Source organism: Coregonus clupeaformis, chromosome 18 (genome assembly GCF_020615455.1).
Source record: "Coregonus clupeaformis isolate EN_2021a chromosome 18, ASM2061545v1, whole genome shotgun sequence".
Lineage (NCBI taxonomy): Eukaryota > Metazoa > Chordata > Actinopteri > Salmoniformes > Salmonidae > Coregonus > Coregonus clupeaformis.
Window position 1 is genome coordinate 4,209,857 of NC_059209.1, and position 21,867 is coordinate 4,231,723.

Consider the following 21,867-nt stretch of genomic DNA (forward strand, 5'->3'; position numbering starts at 1 on the left):
GTTCAACTCGGTCAAATGCCTTTTCCTGATCAATTGAAATTAGACCAGCATCCAACCCAATAGCCCTAGAGACGTCCAAAAAATCACGAATCAGAGAAATGTTATCCCCTATCTGCCTGCCAGGAACACAGTAGGACTGGTCCGTATGTATGATTTGCCCCATCACCTCCCTCAGCCTGTTGGACAAAGCCTTTGACAGGATCTTATAATCAGTGCACAATAGAGCCACCGGCCTCCAGTTCTTCACCTCCCTAGGGTCACCCTTTTTGGGCAGTAGGGTGAGGACAGCCCTTCTGCAGCTTATTGGTAGTAACCCTCCGGTTAAACTATCATTAACTACTGCTAGCCAATCCTCTCCTAACATAGCCAAAAAGACTTAAAAAAGTCAACGGGAAGCCCATCAATGCCTGGTGCCCTTCCATTTTCCATGCCTTTTAATGCAGTGTATAGCTCCTGCAAAGACAATGGTTGCTCTAGCTCAACATGAGCTTCTGCAGCCACCTGTGGGAGCCCATCAAGGAACTGCTGTGTCACTGTTTTATCCTCTTTGTACTCACACTTGTAGAGCTCAGCATAGAACTCTACTGCCCTCTTTCTAATTTCACTAGGGCTAGTGAGCTCCTGTCCAACAGCTGATTTGAGACAATTAATAATTTTTTCTTTTTTTTCTTTTTCTCTAAACCAAAGAAAAATGTGGATGAGGCATCCATTTCAGAGATTCCCTGAAACTTACTTCTCACCAATTCCCCCTGTGCTCTGATACCCAGCAGGTCTGCCAATGCAGCTTTTTTCCTCGAGGGCCTGAGTATGGCCTCGACCTCCTGTGGTCTCAACCAACGTCAGGAGTTCCACTATTTCAGTCTCTAGGGCTTTCATTGATCTGGTGATATCCTTGGTGACATTCCTCGTGTATTGATTACATAATTGTTGAATCTGGATTTTCCCTATATCCCACCACTGTTGAAGGGATACAAAACTGGCCTTTTGAGACCTCCACCTCTCCCAGAAAAAACTAAAACATTTCCTGAAGTGAGCATCACTCAATAAAGTTATATTAAAATGCCAATATGCGCTTTTGGGTTTTACATCGTTAATGAACACCACCTCTGTTATTAAACAATGATCAGAAAATCCCACTGGGGTTATCACACTTGATTTGCAGACCTGAGATTGATGCTCAAAACAATAAAACCTATCTAACCTGGCCATAGAGATGGTGTTCTCTCTCATGCGCCCAGGTGTACTGTCTCGTGCCTCCATGTTGACTCCGCCAAATATCACACAGTTCATGTGTTACAATGAGGCGTTTTAAAAAAAGTCCTTGAGGCTATATGAGGTTCTTTGTGATTTCTATCTAAATCACTGACTGTGCAGTTAAAATCCCCAACAATAAATAAATAATCTTCATTATTACATTTCTCAATGGTATTTGATAATGTCTCTAAAAAACATACCCTCTCAACTGCCACCACTGGGGCATATACATTTATCAGACACATAGTGATGTTTTCATACCTTGCTCTAACTTTTAATAACCTCCCCTCAACTACCTCTTCAACCTCATATGACAAAGGCAAAAACCCTTTTGAGAACAAGATGGCCACACCCCCACTTTTTGAGATTTTATGACTACACACCACTTTACTCCATGTCGCCGACTAAGTTTTTCAAACTCCAAACTTCCGCGAGTGGCCATTGCAACCAGCCTCACCCGCTGGTTGTGCCCTCGCGAAAAACAACCTCAACAATCCCACCACCCCTATACGTGCTTAGTGATAGTTATACAAGATAACCTTAAAACAACTAAACTAATCAATATAAATATATACACACCAAAACCCAATAGAGTGAAAAAAATTCCAGTCGCTCTCACAATCACTCCTGCTTCACGACTCACTCCCAGCATGCACTCCAACGAGAGAGAGAGCAATCATGTAAATGAGTGTGTGAAAGTGAGACTATGCCTTTTTATTAAATGAACTATAGTGTTTAAGGTTCAGTACCTTATGTTTACCAGCACTGTATATACAGCACATTGAAGTGGAACTGACATCATTTTAGCAGCATGAAATCTTATTAAAATCTGTTCATATACACCCCAGGAAGAATATGACACTTTATTTTTTACATTTTCTGACAAGCGAGCACTTATAAATATATATTATATTATATTATATTTACAGAGTATTCGGAAAGTATTCAGACCCCTTTCCTTTTTTTTACATTTCGTTACGTTACAGCCTTATTCTAAAATGGATTCAATCATCAACCTACACATAATACCCCATAATGACAAAGCAAAGGTTTTTAGAATTATTTGCAAATGTATGAAAAAAACAAAAACAGAAATACCTTATTTACATAAGTATTCAGACCCTTTGCTACGAGACTCGAAATTGAGCTCAGGTGCGTACTGTTTCCATTGATCATCCTGGTGATGTTGTTAAAAGTTGATTGGAGTCCACCTGTGGTAAATTTGGAAAGGCACGAACCTGTCTATATAAGGTCCCACAGTTGCGAGCGCATGTCAGAGCAAAAACCAAGCCATGAGGTCGAAGGAATTTTCCTAGAGCTCCGAGACAGGATTGTGTCGAGGCGCAGATCTGAGGAAGGGTACCAAAAAATGTCTTCAGCATTCAAGGTCCCCAAGAACACAGTGGCCTCCATAATTCTTAAATGGAAGAAGTTTGGAACCACCAAGACTCTTCCTAGAGCGGCCGCCTGGCCTTGGTCAGGGAGGTGAACAAAAACCCGATGGTCACTCTGACAGCGCTCTAGAGTTCCTCTGTAGAGATGGGAGAACCTTCCAGAAGGACAACAATCTCTGCAGCGCTCCACCAATCAGGCCTTTATGGTAGAGTAGCCAGACGGAAGCCACTCCTCAGTAAAAGGCACATGACAGCCCACTTGGAGTTTGCCAAAAGGCACCTAAAGGACTCTCAGACCGTGAAAAACAAGATTCTGAATGCCAAGCGTCACGTCTGGAGGAAACCTGGCACCATCCCTATGGTGAAGCATGGTGGTGGCAGCATCATGCTGTGGGGATGTTTTTCAGCGGCAGGGATTGGGAGACTAGTCAAGATCGAGGGAAAGATGAACGGAGCAAAGTACAGAGAGATCCTTGATGAAAACCTGCTCCAGAGCACTCAGGACCTCAGACTGGGGTGAAGGTTCACCTTCCAACAGGACAATGACCCTAAGCACACAGCCAAGACAACGCAGGAGTGGCTTCGGGACAAGCCTCTGAATGTCCTTGAGTGGCCCAGCCAGAGCCCGGACTTGAAACCGATCTAACATCTCTGGAGAGACCAGAAAATAGCTGTGCAGCGACACTCCCCATCCAACCTGACAGAGCTTGAGAGGATCTGTAGAGAAGAATAGAGAAACTCCCCAAATACAGGAGTGCCAAGCTTGTAGCGTCATACCCAAGAAGACTCAAGGCTGTAATCGCTGCCAAAGGTGCTTCAACAAAGTACTGAGTAAAGGGTCTGAATACTTATGTAAATGTTATATTTCCAGATAAACTATTTTTTTGGGGTGCAAACATTTATAAAAACCTGTTTTTTGCTTTGTCATCATGGGGTATTGTGTGTAGATTGCTGAGGATGTTTTATTTATTTAATCAATTTTAGAATAAGGCTGTAACGTAACAAAATGTGGAAAAGGTCAAGGGGTCTGAGTACTTTCCGAAGGCACTGTATGTAAATACCACAGGAGTCCTTTTACATTTGGGAACTTTACTGTGCTATTGGTCAAACAACCATAAAAAGGTAGGCTATCTTTCCCTATATACATATCAACAACAACAATATCAACAACTAATGCTAGCCAGAACAAGATGAGATCAAATCTAACAAAGGAACATTAGATAAACCCTCCCAAACCTGTTCAGCTAGTTAGCCAACAAAATTGCACTGATAAACAATGGGGAATTGTAGCCTCCTCGTCCTTCTGCAGCTTGCCTGCCAATACATGGTTGTCCCAACCAAGCACCCAAGCTAACTGGCTAAAGTTGGCTAGCTTGATAGCTAGTTACTTCCAGACACAAATGAGAGAACACCTCACTCTGACCATTTTACTGGTTAGGCTGGTTACATGTTATCTTTCTTGAAATATTCTTTTTTTTTTTGGCCTCCGTTTCCTGACACCGGTCATATTCAGCAGGTTTTGCACGTTGGTAAACTCATCAGTTGTTCTACACTCTGGCACACTTAGACGATTGCGCAGTGGTCTAAGGCACTGCATCGCAGTGCTAGCTGTGCCACTAGAGATCCTGGTTCGAATCCAGGCTCTGTCGTAGCCGGCCGCGACCGGGAGACCATTGGGGTGGCACACAATTGGCCCAGTGTCGTCCAGGGTATGGGAGGGAATGGCCGGCAGGGATGTAGCTCAGTTGGTAGAGCATGGCGTTTACAACACCAGGGTTGTGGGTTCGATTCCCACGGGGGGCCAGTATAAAATAAAATAAAAATAATAATAATGTATGCACTAACTGTAAGTCGCTCTGGATAAGAGCGTCTGCTAAATGACTAAAATGTAAATGTAATATTGATGTACTGTACATTAACAGACTATTGTAATATTGATGTACTGTACATTAACAGACTATTGTAATATTGATGTACTGTACATTAACAGACTATTGTAATATTGATGTACTGTACATTAACATAGTATTGTAATATTGATGTACTGTACATTAACAGACTATTGTAATATTGATGTACTGTAAATTAACAGACTATTGTAATATTGATGGTGTTGCATGGTAACTGTTATCATCTGGACATTTGCCTGGAAGACAACTTACACAATGAAGTGTGTGTGTGTGTGTGTGTATGTGTGTGTGTGTGTGTGTGTGTGTGTGTGTGTGTGTGTGTGTGTGTATCCCTCTGGACTTGCCACGGCCGGACTCCAAATACTTCAAATGATACGCTCACGCAAATCATTTTTTCAAAACAAAGTTCAGTATTTATTCTTTATATTTTGTTGCATCTTCTCTTCCACAATGAAAAAGATGACAGCAAAAGACAACTCAATCTCCTCACACAGTCAAGTAGATAACAAAATATTGTTTTCTCACACATACACTCACTCTCACACTCGGTCAAGCAGACCGGTTTAATTTACAGTACAGTCATTGGGTAAAATGGTATGACTGGGGCTTTGGTCGTCTGAAAGTGACCTGATTGTCATGGCCACAGAAGAGCACCGAGGCCCAGTTTGACCTCACCCTAATGGCTGACATATATGGACACAGTGTTACTACAGCATAACAGAACAGAACACAAACCAATCCCTGGACTCTCTTATTAGTGAACAGCGTATTGTTGAGTCCATAGAATCCTATTTCTATGGTTGACTCACATGTATTGAAAGGCTGTGTCTCAAGGGGCACCCTACTCCCAATTTAGTGCTCTACTTTTGACCGGGGCCCATGCATATGGGATAGGGTGCCATTTGGGACGCAGACAAACATCTCCAACCGAACAACATAGATAAGTAATGCTTTTCTTTAAAAGCTAGGTGATTTCATAAAGCACAATCTATTTAACTACTGTAACATAAATAGATTGGAAGAAGGACATTACATGGAGCTGCAAGACTCTCTCTCTCTCTCTCTCTCTCTCTGTCTGTCTCTCTCTCTCTCTCTCTCTGTCTGTCTCTTTCTCCTCCTTTATTCTGCTCTCTCTCTCTCCAGAGGGATGGAGGGAGGGGGTGAGTGCTTTACAGAAACAGGTGACCAGTAGGATAAAGAAAGGAAGAGAGAGACAGAGAGAGAGAGGGGGGAGGAAGGAGGGAGGGAAGATACGTCAGCACGCCTACCCACCCTCCTACGAAGCCTTGTAGAAACTCAGACAAAATGAGTTGGAAGAGAGGAGGGAGGGAGAGAAAGAGAGGGAGGGGTGGAGGCTGCTGAAAGACAGAGGATGAGGCGAGGAAGTCTGTTTTTGGTCACCTCCTCAGAGCTCCTTTCTCTGACGTCGCTTCAGCTGTCCGCCAAACAGATTCCAGTCTCTCTTTTTAACTGTCTTCCTGTCGATGACTGGTCACCAAGGCATGAGTAGGTCAGTCAGTCAGTCAGTCAGTCATTCTGTCTCTGTCAGCAACTAAAGGAATTCTGTCTCTCTGTGAGTCAGCAAAGTCTGTGAGTAACAATTTGGTCCCTCTGTTGTTCTGTCCGTCTGTTGATCAATCTCAGTGCAGTCACAATGTAACTCTCCTTGTCTCTCTCTGCTGGAGAACTGCCAGGCTTTTCCATCCATTTATTCTGTGCCAGGATCTCTAATCCCAGTAGTCCAGAACAGTCCTATTGGAATAATAGGGCCAGTCAGTCACTAGTCAGTTTTATTGGTCCAGTCAAGTCCAGGCCAGTCCAGTCCAGGCCAGTCATCACATGTGCCATTCTGTGTCTCTTTCTGTTCCAGTTCTAGATCTCTTCTTAGGTTCTATTCAGATCATTTTCTGATTGATTCTTCTGAGTTGAACTGAATGGGTTATTCTGAGTTTAACTAAGTTGATTCTTCTGAGTTTGGACTAAGTTGAATCTTCTGAGTTGGACTAAATTGATTCTTCTGAGTTGAACTAAGTTGATTATTCTGCGTTGAACTAAGTTGATTATTCTGCGTTGAACTAAGTTGATTATTCTGCGTTGAACTAAGTTGATTATTCTGCGTTGAACTAAGTTGATTCTTCTGAGTTGGACTAAGTTAATTCTACTTAGTTGATGGGGGGGGTGTATTAGACTGGAGATGTTGGGGTGGGTATGGTAGACAGTATTGGGGTGCTGGGTTGAACAAATATGTTTTTTTGTTTACTGATCATCTAGCTAAGTTGTTTGGCTAAATGACTGACTAGCAGTCCTTGGCTCCATCTGAAATGACACCCTATTCTCTATGGAGTGCAGTGTCAGAAGTAGTGCACTACTTTCACCTTCCAAAGAAGTGTGAGTATTCCAAGAGAGAGAACAAATAACTTAAAGAGATCAAGTATTGACCAAGTAAAATCTGTTTGAAATACAACAACTGCTGCCCCCAAAGAAAAGTCTCACAAACGTTATTCAGAATCACAATAGCTCTTTTTATCTCTCATACTGGTCATTCACTGGTCTCGTCACGCATTCAGTCAATGACATCACAAACAAACAGTGATAGCTAATCAGAACAGAAACTGATGCTGCCAGACAGGAAGCATCCTTTCCCTGTGGCTTCTATGGTGATGATGTCATATTTACAGGACATGAAGTCATACAAAGACTGAACCTGAATACCTGAAGTGATTGCTTGTCTCTCCTATTCAGTGTCTCATGGTCAAGGGCCAGCACTGTCGCTTTCTCTAGCTCGCTCTCTCTTTCTTTCATTCTTTCTTTCACCGTGTCTCACATTCCATTGCTTTATTTATATTCCCTGCCCTGTCCTTGCTCCCTCTCTTCCGTTCTCTTTATTATTGAGAATCTCTACAACCCTCTCACCCTCGCTTCTCTACCTCTCTCTCTGTCCTCTAGCTTCTCTACCTCTCTCTCTGTCCTCTAGCTTCTCTACCTCTCTCTCTGTCCTCTAGCTTCTCTACCTCTCTCTCAGTCCTCTAGCTTCTCTACCTCTCTCTCTGTCCTCTAGCTTCTCTACCTCTCTCTCTGTCCTCTAGCTTCTTCCTTTGGTAACTCACCACTCTCTCGGTCTCTCTGTCTCTCTACCTTTACATATCTCTCTACATATCTTCTCTCACCTTCTCGTATGCTGGTGACTGCCTCTCTTTCATTCTTTCATCCCTTCTTTCTCTCTCTCCTTAGCTATTTTTCTGTAAACAATCCATTATAAAGTAGGCATGGTGGTAGACAACATATAAGACGAATATACCAACTGCTCTGCACCCTCAAGTACACCAACCTATTTACAGTATAACTGTCAGAGTTAGTACAACAGTAGTGGCAGGAATGTAGTAACTGTCATAACTGTAATCATAGCACTCGTAGTAGCAGAAGCAGTCGTAATAGTAGAAATAGTAGTAGTAGTAACATGTATATAATAGTCGTAGCACTTGTAGTTCTAATATTCCTCAAAGTGACAACAGTTACAGCATTCGCAACAGTAAGTAGCGCTGGTATTAGCTGTAGAGCGTTACAGGTGTCCGCTGACCCCTGATTGCAGGCGTCGTCACGGTAACCAACACACCAGACAGGCGAGGTGCACCTGTTCTAGTAACAGCCTTTGTTGTCTACTGTACTGTACTGTATTATACTATGTACAATATTGTACTGTGTACTGTCAGCCATTGTTGTTTAGCCCTGCATTAAGTTAGAAGTAACAATCTAACCCCCCCCCCCTTTGTATCCCCTGCTGTCCTGTACTACTGATAGAGATAGACATTATCCAGTAGGACATCAGAGGGTTAACTAGGGAGGTACAGAGTCTTTAACAAGGGGTTCCCCCATGCCCTGAGAGGGGCCGGGTGAAGAGAGGAATAGGGGTGGGTACTTAAAGTCTGATTCAGCCAAATATGAGGTGTAGATTGATGGAGACGGCGAGTAGCGAGAGGGCGAGGAGGAGTGAGAGAGAGGGGGATGAGGTGGAGGAGGAGTTGGGAGGGAGGCCATCGAAGTCGGGCGGACACTCGAGCTCGAAGCATCGCAGCGTGGTGCCGGCGTCCTCGTTCCCGTAGTTCGCCCAGTACTCCTCGGCGTCGAGTTTGGGTAGCGCTGCCTCTTCCTCGCCGAGCTCGTACTTGACATTGGTGGAGGTCACGATGGGTGGGTTGTTCTTTCCTTGGGGGAACGGGAAGGCCTTGATGGTCTCGGAGCTCTTCTCGAACACTGCCTTGGTCTGGGACTGGGGCTTGTGCTTGGAGAACCACCATCTTGTCTTGGTGCTGAAGGTCCTCGTGGTGGAGCCGGCCAGGGTGCCGGGGTCGGGGAGAGGGCAGAGGGCGAAGTCCATCTCACGGAGGAAGCGGAGGTCCATCCCGCGGCGGGGGGAAGGGGAGGCACACAACAGCTCGGACGATGAGACGCGGGCGCCACGGAACCACTCCCACAGGGGGAGGGCCTCGCAGCCACAGGACCAGGGGTTCCCATTGAGACGGAGGAACTCGATGCCCTGGGTGTCACGAAGTGCCTGCCCGGGGAGCTCAGCCAATGAGTTGTTGAACAGGAAGAGCATGGTGAGGCGTCCGAGGTCGCGGAACGCCCGGCGGTTAACCTGGCGCACACGGTTGTCGTGGAGAAGAAGGCGGTCCAGGTTGACCAGGCCACGGAACACGTTCTCGGACAGAGTGCGGATACGGTTGCCATGCAGGAAGAGCTGGCTCAGGTTGATGAGGTCAGAGAAGAGGTCATCCTGGAGGAAGTGGAGCTGGTTCTCCTACAAGGAGGAAACAGGAAGAGGAAGTGGTCAGGTGGGGTCAGGTGATAATGGGCTACATCTCAGTAGTGGTGAGGTGATAAACATTACACCTTCCACTGAAAGGGCATCTCATAACTATCACTGATGCAGCATGATTTGTATCATGATACAACATGATGTAATTGTGATTGTGATGATATAAAATGAAGTAATTTTCACAGTCCTATGAGAATTCCCTGTAGTGTGTGTGTATGTGTGTGCGTGTGTATACATGTGTCCCCGTGCGTGCCTGTGTGCATTAATATATCTGTACTGCCCCTACCTGCAGGTAGAGGAACTGCAGGCTGTAGAGCTTGTGGAACAGGTCATGGGGCAGGGCGGTAAGCTTGCAGCGGTGCATGTGGAGACTCTGGAGTTTCTCCAGGCCCCTGAAGGCCCCTCCTTCCAGCCTGCGCAAGTGAGAGTTGTCCCCCAGGTCCAGCTCCTCTAGGTCTCTCAGCTCACTGAAGGAGCCAGCCTCAATCCACGTGATGTTGTTGGAGAACAGCCACAGGACCTATAGGGGAGAGGCAGGGATGGGAGGAGAGAGAGTGTGAATATCAATATGTATTCTAGGGTCAGGAATTATTCTATGGTAATATTGTAGGTAAGGCAATGCACTCAAACTCAAAAAGAAAAAAATGATTGAGAGAGAGAGAGAGAGAGAGAGGTCAAAAGAAACACACACCATGTCTCATTTAAACACTCTATAGTCTCTTACCTGAGTCCCGAAGCCGAAAGAGCCGACTCTGAGCTCCGTGATTCGGTTGTTCTGTAGGAACACGCGCTGCGAGTCGTAGGGCACGCCCACGGGCACGGAGGTGAAGTTCTGCGCCTGGCAGCTCACGGTCATGGGAGTCGGGTAGCACACGCACAGATGCGGGCACGCCGCCGACGGACCGGGCTTGCCTAGGACCAGCCACACCACCAGCCACAGGGAGAGGCCGCCTGGGAGAGAGAGGGAAGCGGGGAGAAGTGAGTCTAGATGCGGGGTCGGGAAGGCGAAGCTAGCGGGAGCTGTCTGGTAGATGTGGTTCTGAAACTGTTTGCTGGCGGCCCGGATGGCAAACTGCTGCTGGAAATGTTGCAGTTGAATCTCAATACAGCTGATCACAGTCAAAACTCAGATCACAATCAAAGCGTTGCTTATGTACCAAATCAATACATTTTTTTTTTGGATGCAGCAATAGCTTTTTCTCCCCAACATCAGTTTAAATTGTCAGGTTTGAATGCGGAAAAATGACGAAAAGTTAGCTGGAGCTGTCCAGTAACAAGGGTGCTGAAACTGTTGACGCAGACACTCAACTGCCGCAATAAACCACATTGCTACCTTCAGTTGATGCTAAATACTTTATGTAAAGCCTTTGTCTAATCTGAATACCTCAAATGTATCATTTTGAGATTGTTGGAAACATTTGCAAAATATCATCATATTGATGGAATGAGATTGCAATTTGAATACTGATTAAATAATTAACTCTCAATTTAGACAATATAAAGCTCAGTTAATTCTTATTCAGTAAAGATTACAGCATCAAGAGCTCATATGATGATAGAGATGACGTATGATCACTTTAGAAGGCGTGATTGAGTAACCAAGTCTGTGCGTAAAACTGCGTTTCTCTCTTTGCCTGCGTAAGACATTACGCACAGCAGAATCTCAAAGTAAACCCAAGCAAATCGTATCTAAAACTTTTACAAACATATGACAAGTCTAAGTTAAGTTCCATATCTTACACTGGCGATATCTATCTATTGAATAGTTGCAAAGTAGGCCTACATCATAAAGTAAAATCAAAGTACAATCATAACAAAATTGCAAGTGTAAAATGTCCCATACAAAATCTATTTTACAAACGTATTGGAATTACAATCCATGTTCATAGAAAAAAAAACCTATTACTGTCTCTAACATGGCTGCAAAGCACACATTTTGTTTTGATATTATCTGTGAATCATGCATTCCATTGCTAACTGGGTGAATGATTCCCAAACTATCAAATAAGATACTTTCTCAAAATCATAGTAGCCTAACTAATGCACAACGCCTCTTACATTATTACATCATCAGACAAGTAGAATATAACGGGAAACCGTTAGAAAAGTGGTAGAAATAGGTTAAGTGGAGGAATGAGTCTCAAAACTATCAAGTAAGATACTTTCCAAAAGTCATAGTAACTAATGCACAACAGTATAAACCAATAGATGGTGGTAAGAAAAGCCGTATAAACTTACTTTTGCAGTTGCGCATGAATGAGCATCGTCTGCTCCGAGCGGTTGTAGGGGTGTCCATTTCAAACCAAAGCCGAAAGCGAGTTAGCCTGAGAGGGTGAAATACTGCCTGCTATCTCCGCTGACTGGTGCTCTGGACGATTGGTTCCCGAGTCGGAGCGACTGAGAGAGTACCGAATGTTGGGTCCCGGTGTCCCATTTATACTCGAGAATCCCGTTAGCGCCTACGGTTGTGGGCACCACGGAATCCCCTACGTCACGGCCAGGTCAAGAGTTGAGGGAAGAAGAAAAAAACGGAAAGAGGAGGGCCGTGCACCGTGCGTCGGACATCGGGCGGGTGGGTGACGAGAGGATTCTTGGAGAGAGCGCGCGCGCATCCGCAGATAGCCTAGACAGCGCTCCAAGATAGAGAAGGAGGAGATTCAGACAGACTCACGCGGAAGGGAGGGATGATGTGAGTGAGAGGAAGGAAGGGAGGTATGGACGATGGGTAATTTTAGCCTCCTCGTCCTTCTGCAGCTTGCCTGCCAATACATGGTTGTCCCAACCAAGCACCCAAGCTAACTGGCTAAAGTTGGCTAGCTTGATAGCTAGTTACTTCCAGACACAAATGAGAGAACACCTCACTCTGACCATTTTACTGGTTAGGCTGTTTACATGTTATCTTTCTTGAAATATTCTTTTTTTTTTGGCCTCCGTTTCCTGACACCGGTCATATTCAGCAGGTTTTGCACGTTTGTAAATTCATCAGTTGTTCTACACTCTGGCACACTTAGAAGAGAGTGCTGTGAAATCGGAGTAGATAGCCAGAGTGAATTTGCGAACGCAAGAGATATGCTAACTGGATAACAGTCGTTCAAGTTCAGCATAGCTAGCTAACTAATGTCGTAGTAAATATATAATGTTATAGCTTGGTCTGACTAAAATCTTGTGCATGACCCATTTTGTGTTGGGCCTTTGTATTCAATACAATGGACAAAAGAGTCCTATCTTGTCAGCCTTGTCAGCAGGTGGCTAAGGACAACACCCACGCCATAGGTCTCTCAGTTCTTCCAACTCACGAGTTCTTGCTCTGAGGACACACACACACACACCCACACACACACACACACACACATCATCACTGATAAACACACACACACACACACACACACACACACACACACACACACATCATCACTGATACACACACACACACACACACACACACACACACACACACACACACACACACATCATCACTGTTAAACACACACACACACACACACACAAAAATCCCCTTCTCTTAGGCTGAACATCTGAAGACAGAGAACCCGACTCAGAGCCAATGCAACAGTGATACTAACCTGGAGGGGACCTCGCCCAACTCATCAGGACCAATCAGAAGATCAGAACTACTAGATTCAACCTACTTCATTTTATTGTATAAAATGTCAGCACACAATGTTTCGGGGCTCTCTTCTGATAAACTCCCTACGAGTTTGACGAACGGGTCCGTGCACGCTATTCCAGATATCTTTACCTCTGAATAAACTGCCTTATATTATACAATTATCCACCTTGTCCGAAAGTCTCTACTTGGTCTCCGTTCTCCAGTAAACTTGTGATCATCAACACTAACTAATTGATTCACATTTCTTGCTAGCTAAACAAATGACACATGCATCTCTAGCTGTGTAGACACCGAAAAATTATATGAGGGGAAAAAGTCAGTCACTAGCTATCTAGCTAATGTTAGGCTCCGTGTTTTTAGCATGCTATATAAATAGCTACGCTAGCTTATTAGCCACGTTATGACTGACTTGTGATCATTGCCCTTGCTAGTTTGATTGTATTGACATTTCCAGCCTTAGTTACATTTGTCAGTTTTTGTCCAGAATATTGAGTCATTGAAACTGAAACAGTGCAGCAAACAATGTACCAGGCAGGCCAGCTGTGATTTACAACCTGATAGCAATATTTTATGAATCATGCATTGAACTGTATCCAACTATTGTGAGAACAATGCCTTTGTATACCTCATGGAATGCTTAGTCAAATAGAACCAATTTCTAAAACTTCTCATAAAGTTGGTTTTGAAACATAAACTGGGAATTTTGTATTTTGGGCTGATATGATTGTCTGTTTGTTTCATATCTGCAAAGTAGTTAAAACACTGTCAGTTCCACATTAACAAACTATTCTAATATTGATGTACTGTACATTAACAGACTATTGTAATATTGATGTACTGTACATTAAGAGCCTATTGTAATATTGATGTACTGTACATTAAGAGAATATTGTAATATTGATGTGCTGTACATTAACAGACTATTGTAACATTGATGTACTGTACATTAAGAGACTACTGTAATATTGATGTACTGTACATGAACAGACAATTGTAATAATTATGTACTGTACATTAACAGACTATTGTGCAGTGGTCTAAGGCACTGCATCGCAGTGCTAGCTGTGCCACTAGAGATCCTGGTTCGAATCCAGGCTCTGTCGTAGCCGGCCGCGACCGGGAGACCCATGGGGCGGCGCACAATTGGCCCAGCGTCGTCCAGGGTATGGGAGGGAATGGCCGGCAGGGATGTAGCTCAGTTGGTAGAGCATGGCGTTTGCAACGCCAGGGTTGTGGGTTCGATTCCCACGGGGGGCCAGTATAAAATAAAATACAAATAATAATAATGTATGCACTAACTGTAAGTCGCTCTGGATAAGAGCGTCTGCTAAATCACTAAAATGCTAATGTAATATTGATGTACTGTACATTAACAGACTATTGTAATATTGATGTACTGTACATTAAGAGAATATTGTAATATTGATGTACTGTACATTAACAGACTATTGTAATATTGATGTACTGTACATTAACAGACTATTGTAATATTGATGTACTGTACATTAACAGGCTATTGTAATATTGATGTACTGTTCATTAAGAGACTATTGTAATATTGATGTACTGTACATTAACAGACTATTGTAATATTGATGTACTGTACATTAACAGACTATTGTAATATTTATGTACTTTACATTAAGAGCCTATTGTAATATTGATGTACTGTACATTAACAGCCTATTGTAATATTGATGTACTGTACATTAACAGACTGTTGTAATATTGATGTACTGTACATTAACAGAATATTGTAATATTGATGTACTGTACATTAACAGACTATTGTAATATTGATGTACTGTACATTAACATACTATTGTAATATTGATGTACTGTACATTAACAGACTATTGTAATATTGATGTACTGTACATTAACAGACTATTTTAATATTGATGTACTGTACATTAAGAGCCTATTGTAATACTGATGTACTGTACATTAACAGACTATTGTAATATCGATGTACTGTACATTAACAGACTATTGTAATATCGATGTACTGTACATTAACAGACTATTGTAATATTGATGTACTGTACATTAACAGACGTTTGTAATATTGATGTACTGTACATTAACAGACGTTTGTAATATTGATGTACTGTACATTAAGAGATTATTGTAATATTGATGTACTGTACATTAACAGACTATTGTAATATTGATGTACTGTACATTAACAGACTATTGTAATATTGATGTACTGTACATAAACAGACTATTGTAATATTGATGTACTGTACATTAACAGACTATTGTAATATTGATGTACTGTACATTAACATACTTTTGTAATATTGATGTACTGTACATTAACAGACTATTGTAATATTGATGTACTGCACATTAAGAGCCTATTGTAATATTGATGTACTGTACATTAACAGACTATTGTAATATCGATGTACTGTACATTAACAGACTATTGTAATATTGATGTACTGTACATTAACAGACTATTGTAATATTGATGTACTGTACATTAACAGACTATTGTAATATTGATGTACTGTACATTAACAGACTATTGTAATATTGATGTACTGTACATTAACAGACTATTGTAATATTGATGGACTGTACATTAACAGACTATTGTAATATTGATGTACTGTACATTAACAGACTATTGTAATATTGATGGTGTTGCATGGTAACTGTTATCATCTACAAATGGACATTTGCCTGGAAGACAACTTACACAATGAAGAGAGTATTTGTGTGTGTGTGTGTGTGTGTGTGTGTGTGTGTGTGTGTGTGTGTGTGTGTGTGTGTGTGTGTGTGTGTGTGTGTGTGTGTGTGTGTGTATCCCTGGACTTGCCACGGCTGACATCCAAATCCTTCAAATGATACGCTCACGCAAATTATTTTTTCAAAACAAAGTTCAGTATTTATTCTTTATATTTTGTTGCATCTTTTCTTCCACAATGAAAAAGATGACAGCAAAAGACAACTCAATCTCCTCACACAGTCATGTAGATAACAAAATATTGTTTTCTCACACATACACTCACTCTCACACTCGGTCAAGCAGACCGGTTTAATTTACAGTACAGTCATTGGGTAAAATGGTATGACTGGGGCTTTGGTCGTCTGAAAGTGACCTGACTGTCATGGCCACAGAAGAGCACCGAGGCCCAGTTTGACCTCACCCTAATGGCTGACATATATGGATGGACACAGTGTTACTACAGCATAACAGAACAGAACACAAACCAATCCCTGGACTCTCTTATTAGTGAACAGCGTATTGTTGAGTCCATAGAATCCTATTTATATGGTTGACTCACATGTATTGAAAGGCTGTATCTCAAGGGGCACCCTACTCCCAATTTAGTGCTCTACTTTTGACCGGGGTCCATGCAGGCCAGTCCAGGCCAGTCATCACATGTGCCATTCTGTGTCTCTTTCTGTTCCAGTTCTAGATCTCTTCTTAGGTTCTATTCAGATCAGTTTCTGATTGATTCTTCTGAGTTGAACTAAATTGATTATTAGACTGGAGATGTTGGGGTGGGTATGGTAGACAGTATTGGGGTGCTGGGTTGAACAAATATGGTTTTTTGTTTACTGATCATCTAGCTAAGTTGTTTGGCTAAATGACTGACTAGCAGTCCTTGGCTCCATCTGAAATGACACCCTATTCTCTATGGAGTGCAGTGTCAAAAGTAGTGCACTACTTTCACCTTCCAAAGAAGTGTGAGTATTCCAAGAGAGAGAACAAATAACTTAAAGAGATCAAGTATTGACCAAGTAAAATCTGTTTGAAATACAACAACTGTTGCCCCCAAAGAAAAGTCTCACAAACGTTATTCAGAATCACAATAGCTCTTTTTATCTCTCATACTGGTCATTCACTGGTCTCGTCACGCATTCAGTCAATGACATCACAAACAAACAGTGATAGCTAATCAGAACAGAAACTGATGCTGCCAGGCAGGAAGCATCCTTTCCCTGTGGCTTCTATGGTGATGATGTCATATTTACAGGACATGAAGTCATACAAAGACTGAACCTGAATACCTGAAGTGATTGCTTGTCTCTCCTATTCAGTGTCTCATGGTCAAGGGCCAGCACTGTCGCTTTCTCTAGCTCGCTCTCTCTTTCTTTCATTCTTTCTTTCACCGTGTCTCACATTCCATTGCTTTATTTATATTCCCTGCCCTGTCCTTGCTCCCTCTCTTCCGTTCTCTTTATTGTTGAGAATCTCAACAACCCTCTCACCCTCGCTTCTCTACCTCTCTCTCTGTCCTCTAGCTTCTCTACCTCTCTCTCTGTCCTCTAGCTTCTCTACCTCTCTCTCTGTCCTCTAGCTTCTCTACCTCTCTCTCTGTCCTCTAGCTTCTCTACCTCTCTCTCTGTCCTCTAGCTTCTCTACCTCTCTCTCTGTCCTCTAGCTTCTCTACCTCTCTCTCTGTCCTCTAGCTTCTCTACCTCTCTCTCTGTCCTCTAGCTTCTCTACCTCTCTCTCTGTCCTCTAGCTTCTTCCTTTGGTAACTCACCACTCTCTCTGTCTCTCTGTCTCTCTACCTTTACGTATCTCTCTACATATCCTCTCTCTATCTTTACATATCTCTCTACATATCCTCTCTCTCTGTCTCTATCTTTACATATCTCTCTACATATCTTCTCTCACCTTCTCGTATGCTGGTGACTGCCTCTCTTTCATTCTTTCATCCCTTCTTTCTCTCTTTCCTTAGCTATTTTTCTGTAAACAATCCATTATAAAGTAGGCATCGTGGTAGACAACAAATAAGACGGATATCCCAACTGCTCTGCACCCTCAAGTACACCAACCTATTTACAGTATAACTGTCAGAGTTAGTACAACAGTAGTGGCAGGAATGTAGTAACTGTCATAACTGTAATCATAGCACTCGTAGTAGCAGAAGCAGTCGTAATAGTAGAAATAGTAGTAGTAGTAACATGTATATAATAGTCGTAGCACTTGTAGTTCTAATATTCCTAAAAGTGACAACAGTTACAGCATTCGCAACAGTAAGTAGCGCTGGTATTAGCTGTAGAGCGTTACAGGTGTCCGCTGACCCCTGATTGCAGGCGTCGTCACGGCAACCAACAACCCAGACAGGTGAGGTGCACCTGTTCTAGTAACAGCCTTGGTTGTCTACTGTAATGTACTGTATTATACTATGTACAATATTGTACTGTGTACTGTCAGCCATTGTTGTTTAGCCCTGCATTAAGTTAGAAGTCACAATCTAACCCCCCCTTTGTATCCCCTGCTGTCCTGTACTACTGATAGAGATAGACATTATCCAGTAGGACATCAGAGGGTTAACTAGGGAGGTACAGAGTCTTTAACAAGGGGTTCCCCCATGCCCTGAGAGGGGCCGGGCGAAGAGAGGAATGGGGGTGGGTACTTAAAGTCTGATTCAGCCAAATATGAGGTGTAGATTGATGGAGACGGCGAGTAGCGAGAGGGCGAGGAGGAGTGAGAGAGAGGGGGATGAGGTGGAGGAGGAGTTGGGAGGGAGGCCATCGAAGTCGGGCGGACACTCGAGCTCGAAGCATCGCAGCGTGTTGCCGGCGTCCTCGTTCCCGTAGTTCGCCCAGTACTCCTCGGCGTCGAGTTTGGGTAGCGCTGCCTCTTCCTCGCCGAGCTCGTACTTGACATTGGTGGAGGTCACGATGGGTGGGTTGTTCTTTCCTTGGGGGAACGGGAAGGCCTTGATGGTCTCGGAGCTCTTCTCGAACAGTGCCTTGGTCTGGGACTGGGGCTTGTGCTTGGAGAACCACCATCTTGTCTTGGTGCTGAAGGTCCTCGTGGTGGAGCCGGCCAGGGTGCCGGGGTCGGGGAGAGGGCAGAGGGCGAAGTCCATCTCACGGAGGAAGCGGAGGTCCATCCCGCGGCGGGGGGAAGGGGAGGCACACAACAGCTCGGACGATGAGACGCGGGCGCCACGGAACCACTCCCACAGGGGGAGGGCCTCGCAGCCACAGGACCAGGGGTTCCCATTGAGACGGAGGAACTCGATGCCCTGGGTGTCACGAAGTGCCTGCCCAGGGAGCTCAGCCAATGAGTTGTTGAACAGGAAGAGCATGGTGAGGCGTCCGAGGTCGCGGAACGCCCGGCGGTTAACCTGGCGCACACGGTTGTCGTGGAGAAGAAGGCGGTCCAGGTTGACCAGGCCACGGAACACGTTCTCGGACAGAGTGCGGATACGGTTGCCATGCAGGAAGAGCTGGCTCAGGTTGATGAGGTCAGAGAAGAGGTCATCCTGGAGGAAGTGGAGCTGGTTCTCCTACAAGGAGGAAACAGGAAGAGGAAGTGGTCAGGTGGGGTCAGGTGATAATGGGCTACATCTCAGTAGTGGTGAGGTGATAAACATTACACCTTCCACTGAAAGGGCATCTCATAACTATCACTGATGCAGCATGATTTGTATCATGATACAACATGATGTAATTGTGATTGTGATGATATAAAATGATGTAATTTTCACAGTCCTATGAGAATTCCCTGTAGTGTGTGTGTATGTGTGTGCGTGTGTATACATGTGTCCCCGTGCGTGCCTGTGTGCGTTAATATATCTGTACTGCCCCTACCTGCAGGTAGAGGAACTGCAGGCTGTAGAGCTTGTGGAACAGGTCATGGGGCAGGGCGGTAAGCTTGCAGCGGTGCATGTGGAGACTCTGGAGTTTCTCCAGGCCCCTGAAGGCCCCTCCTTCCAGCCTGCGCAAGTGAGAGTTGTCCCCCAGGTCCAGCTCCTCTAGGTCCCTCAGCTCACTGAAGGAGCCAGCCTCAATCCACGTGATGTTGTTCGAGAAAAGCCACAGGACCTATAGGGGAGAGGGAGGGAGGGGAGGAGGGAGGGAGAGTGTGAATATCAATATGTATTCTAGGGTCAGGTATTATTCTATGGTAATATTGTAGGTAAGGCAATGCACTCAAACTCAAAAAGAAAAAAAATATTGAGAGCAAAGAGAGAGAGAGAGAGAGAGAGGTCAAAAGAAGCACACACCATGTCTCATTTAAACACTCTATAGTCTCTTACCTGAGTCCCGAAGCCGAAAGAGCCGACTCTGAGCTCCGTGATTCGGTTGTTCTGTAGGAACACGCGCTGCGAGTCGTAGGGCACGCCCACGGGCACGGAGGTGAAGTTCTGCGCCTGGCAGCTCACGGTCATGGGAGTCGGGTAGCACACGCACAGATGCGGGCACGCCGCCGACGGACCGGGCTTGCCTAGGACCAGCCACACCACCAGCCACAGGGAGAGGCCGCCTGGGAGAGAGAGGGAAGCGGGGAGAAGTGAGTCTAGATGCGGGGTCGGGAAGGCGAAGCTAGCGGGAGCTGTCTGGTAGATGTGGTTCTGAAACTGTTTGCTGGCGGCCCGGATGGCAAACTGCTGCTGGAAATGTTGCAGTTGAATCTCAATACAGCTGATCACAGTCAAAACTCAGATCACAATCAAAGCGTTGCTTATGTACCAAATCAATACATTTCTTTTTTGGATGCAGCAATAGCTTTTTCTCCCCAACATCAGTTTAAATTGTCAGGTTTGAATGCGGAGAAATGACGAAAAGTTAGCTGGAGCTGTCCAGTAACAAGGGTGCTGAAACTGTTGACGCAGACACTCAATTGCCGCAATAAACCACATTGCTACCTTCAGTTGATGCTAAATACTTTATGTAAAGCCTTTGTCTAATCTGAATACCTCAAATGTATCATTTTGAGATTGATGGAAACATTCGCAAAATATCATCATATTGATGGAATGAGATTGCAATTTGAATACTGATTAAATAATTAACTCTCAATTTAGACAATATAAAGCTCAGCTAATTCTTAATCAGTAAAGATTACAGCATCAAGAGCTCATATGATGACAGAGATGACGTATGATCACTTTAGAAGGCGTGATTGAGTAACCAAGTCTGTGCGTAAAACTGCGTTTCTCTCTTTGCCTGCGTAAGACATTACGCACAGCAGAATCTCAAAGTAAACCAAAGCAAATCGTATCTAAAACTTTTACAAACATATGACAAGTCTAAGTTAAGTTCCATATCTTACACTGGCGATATCTATCTATTGAATAGTTGCAAAGTAGGCCTACATCATAAAGTAAAATCAAAGTACAATCATAACAAAATTGCAAGTGTAAAATGTCCCATACTAAATCTATTTTACAAACGTATTGGAATTACAACCCATGTTCATAGAAAAAATAAGCTATTACTGTCTCTAACATGGCTGCAAAGCACACATTTTGTTTTGATATTATCTGTGAATCATGCATTCCATTGCTAACTGGGTGAATGATTCCCAAACTATCAAATAAGATACTTTCTCAAAATCATAGTAGCCTAACTAATGCACAACGCCTCTTACACTATTACATCATCAGACAAGTAGAATATAACGGGAAACCGTTAGAAAAGTGGTAGAAATAGGTCAAGTGGAGGAATGAGTCTCAAAACTATCACGTAAGATACTTTCCAAAAGTCATAGTAACTAATGCACAACAGTATAAACCAATAGATGGTGGTAAGAAAAGCCGCATAAACTTACTTTTGCAGTTGCGCATGAATGAGCATCGTCTGCTCCGAGCGGTTGTAGGGGTGTCCATTTCAAACCAAAGCCGAAAGCGAGTTAGCCTGAGAGGGTGAAATACTGCCTGCTATCTCCGCTGACTGGTGCTCTGGACGATTGGTTCCCGAGTCGGAGCGACTGAGAGAGTACCAAATGTTGGGTCCCGGTGTCCCATTTATACTCGAGAATCCCGTTAGCGCCTACGGTTGTGGGCACCACGGAATCCCCTACGTCACGGCCAGGTCATGATCTAAGGGGGGGAGAGGTGGGCCGTGCACCGTGCGTCGGACATCGGGCGGGTGGGTGAC

The 21,867-nt window shown here is 43.9% G+C and overlaps 2 protein-coding genes across 2 annotated transcripts; both read right to left on the bottom strand.

Annotated features, from left to right (window-relative positions):
* Positions 1-8,349: 8,349 nt before the first annotated feature.
* Positions 8,350-11,800, bottom strand: LOC121587227 (reticulon-4 receptor-like 2). The gene is made up of 4 exons (XM_041904145.2): positions 11,613-11,800; positions 10,099-10,325; positions 9,661-9,894; positions 8,350-9,356 (listed from the first exon to the last, which is right to left on the bottom strand). Exons 1-4 carry the CDS (start codon positions 11,668-11,670, stop codon positions 8,487-8,489), a joined length of 1,389 nt encoding a protein of 462 aa, XP_041760079.1. The 5' UTR covers positions 11,671-11,800; the 3' UTR covers positions 8,350-8,486.
* A 5,789-nt stretch (positions 11,801-17,589) lies between these two features.
* On the bottom strand, positions 17,590-21,658 carry LOC121587228 (reticulon-4 receptor-like 2). Its single transcript, XM_041904146.2, has 4 exons — positions 21,539-21,658; positions 20,025-20,251; positions 19,576-19,809; positions 17,590-19,271 (listed from the first exon to the last, which is right to left on the bottom strand). The coding sequence occupies exons 1-4, from the start codon at positions 21,594-21,596 to the stop codon at positions 18,402-18,404; spliced, it is 1,389 nt and encodes a 462-aa protein (XP_041760080.1). The 5' UTR covers positions 21,597-21,658; the 3' UTR covers positions 17,590-18,401.
* Positions 21,659-21,867: the final 209 nt, after the last annotated feature.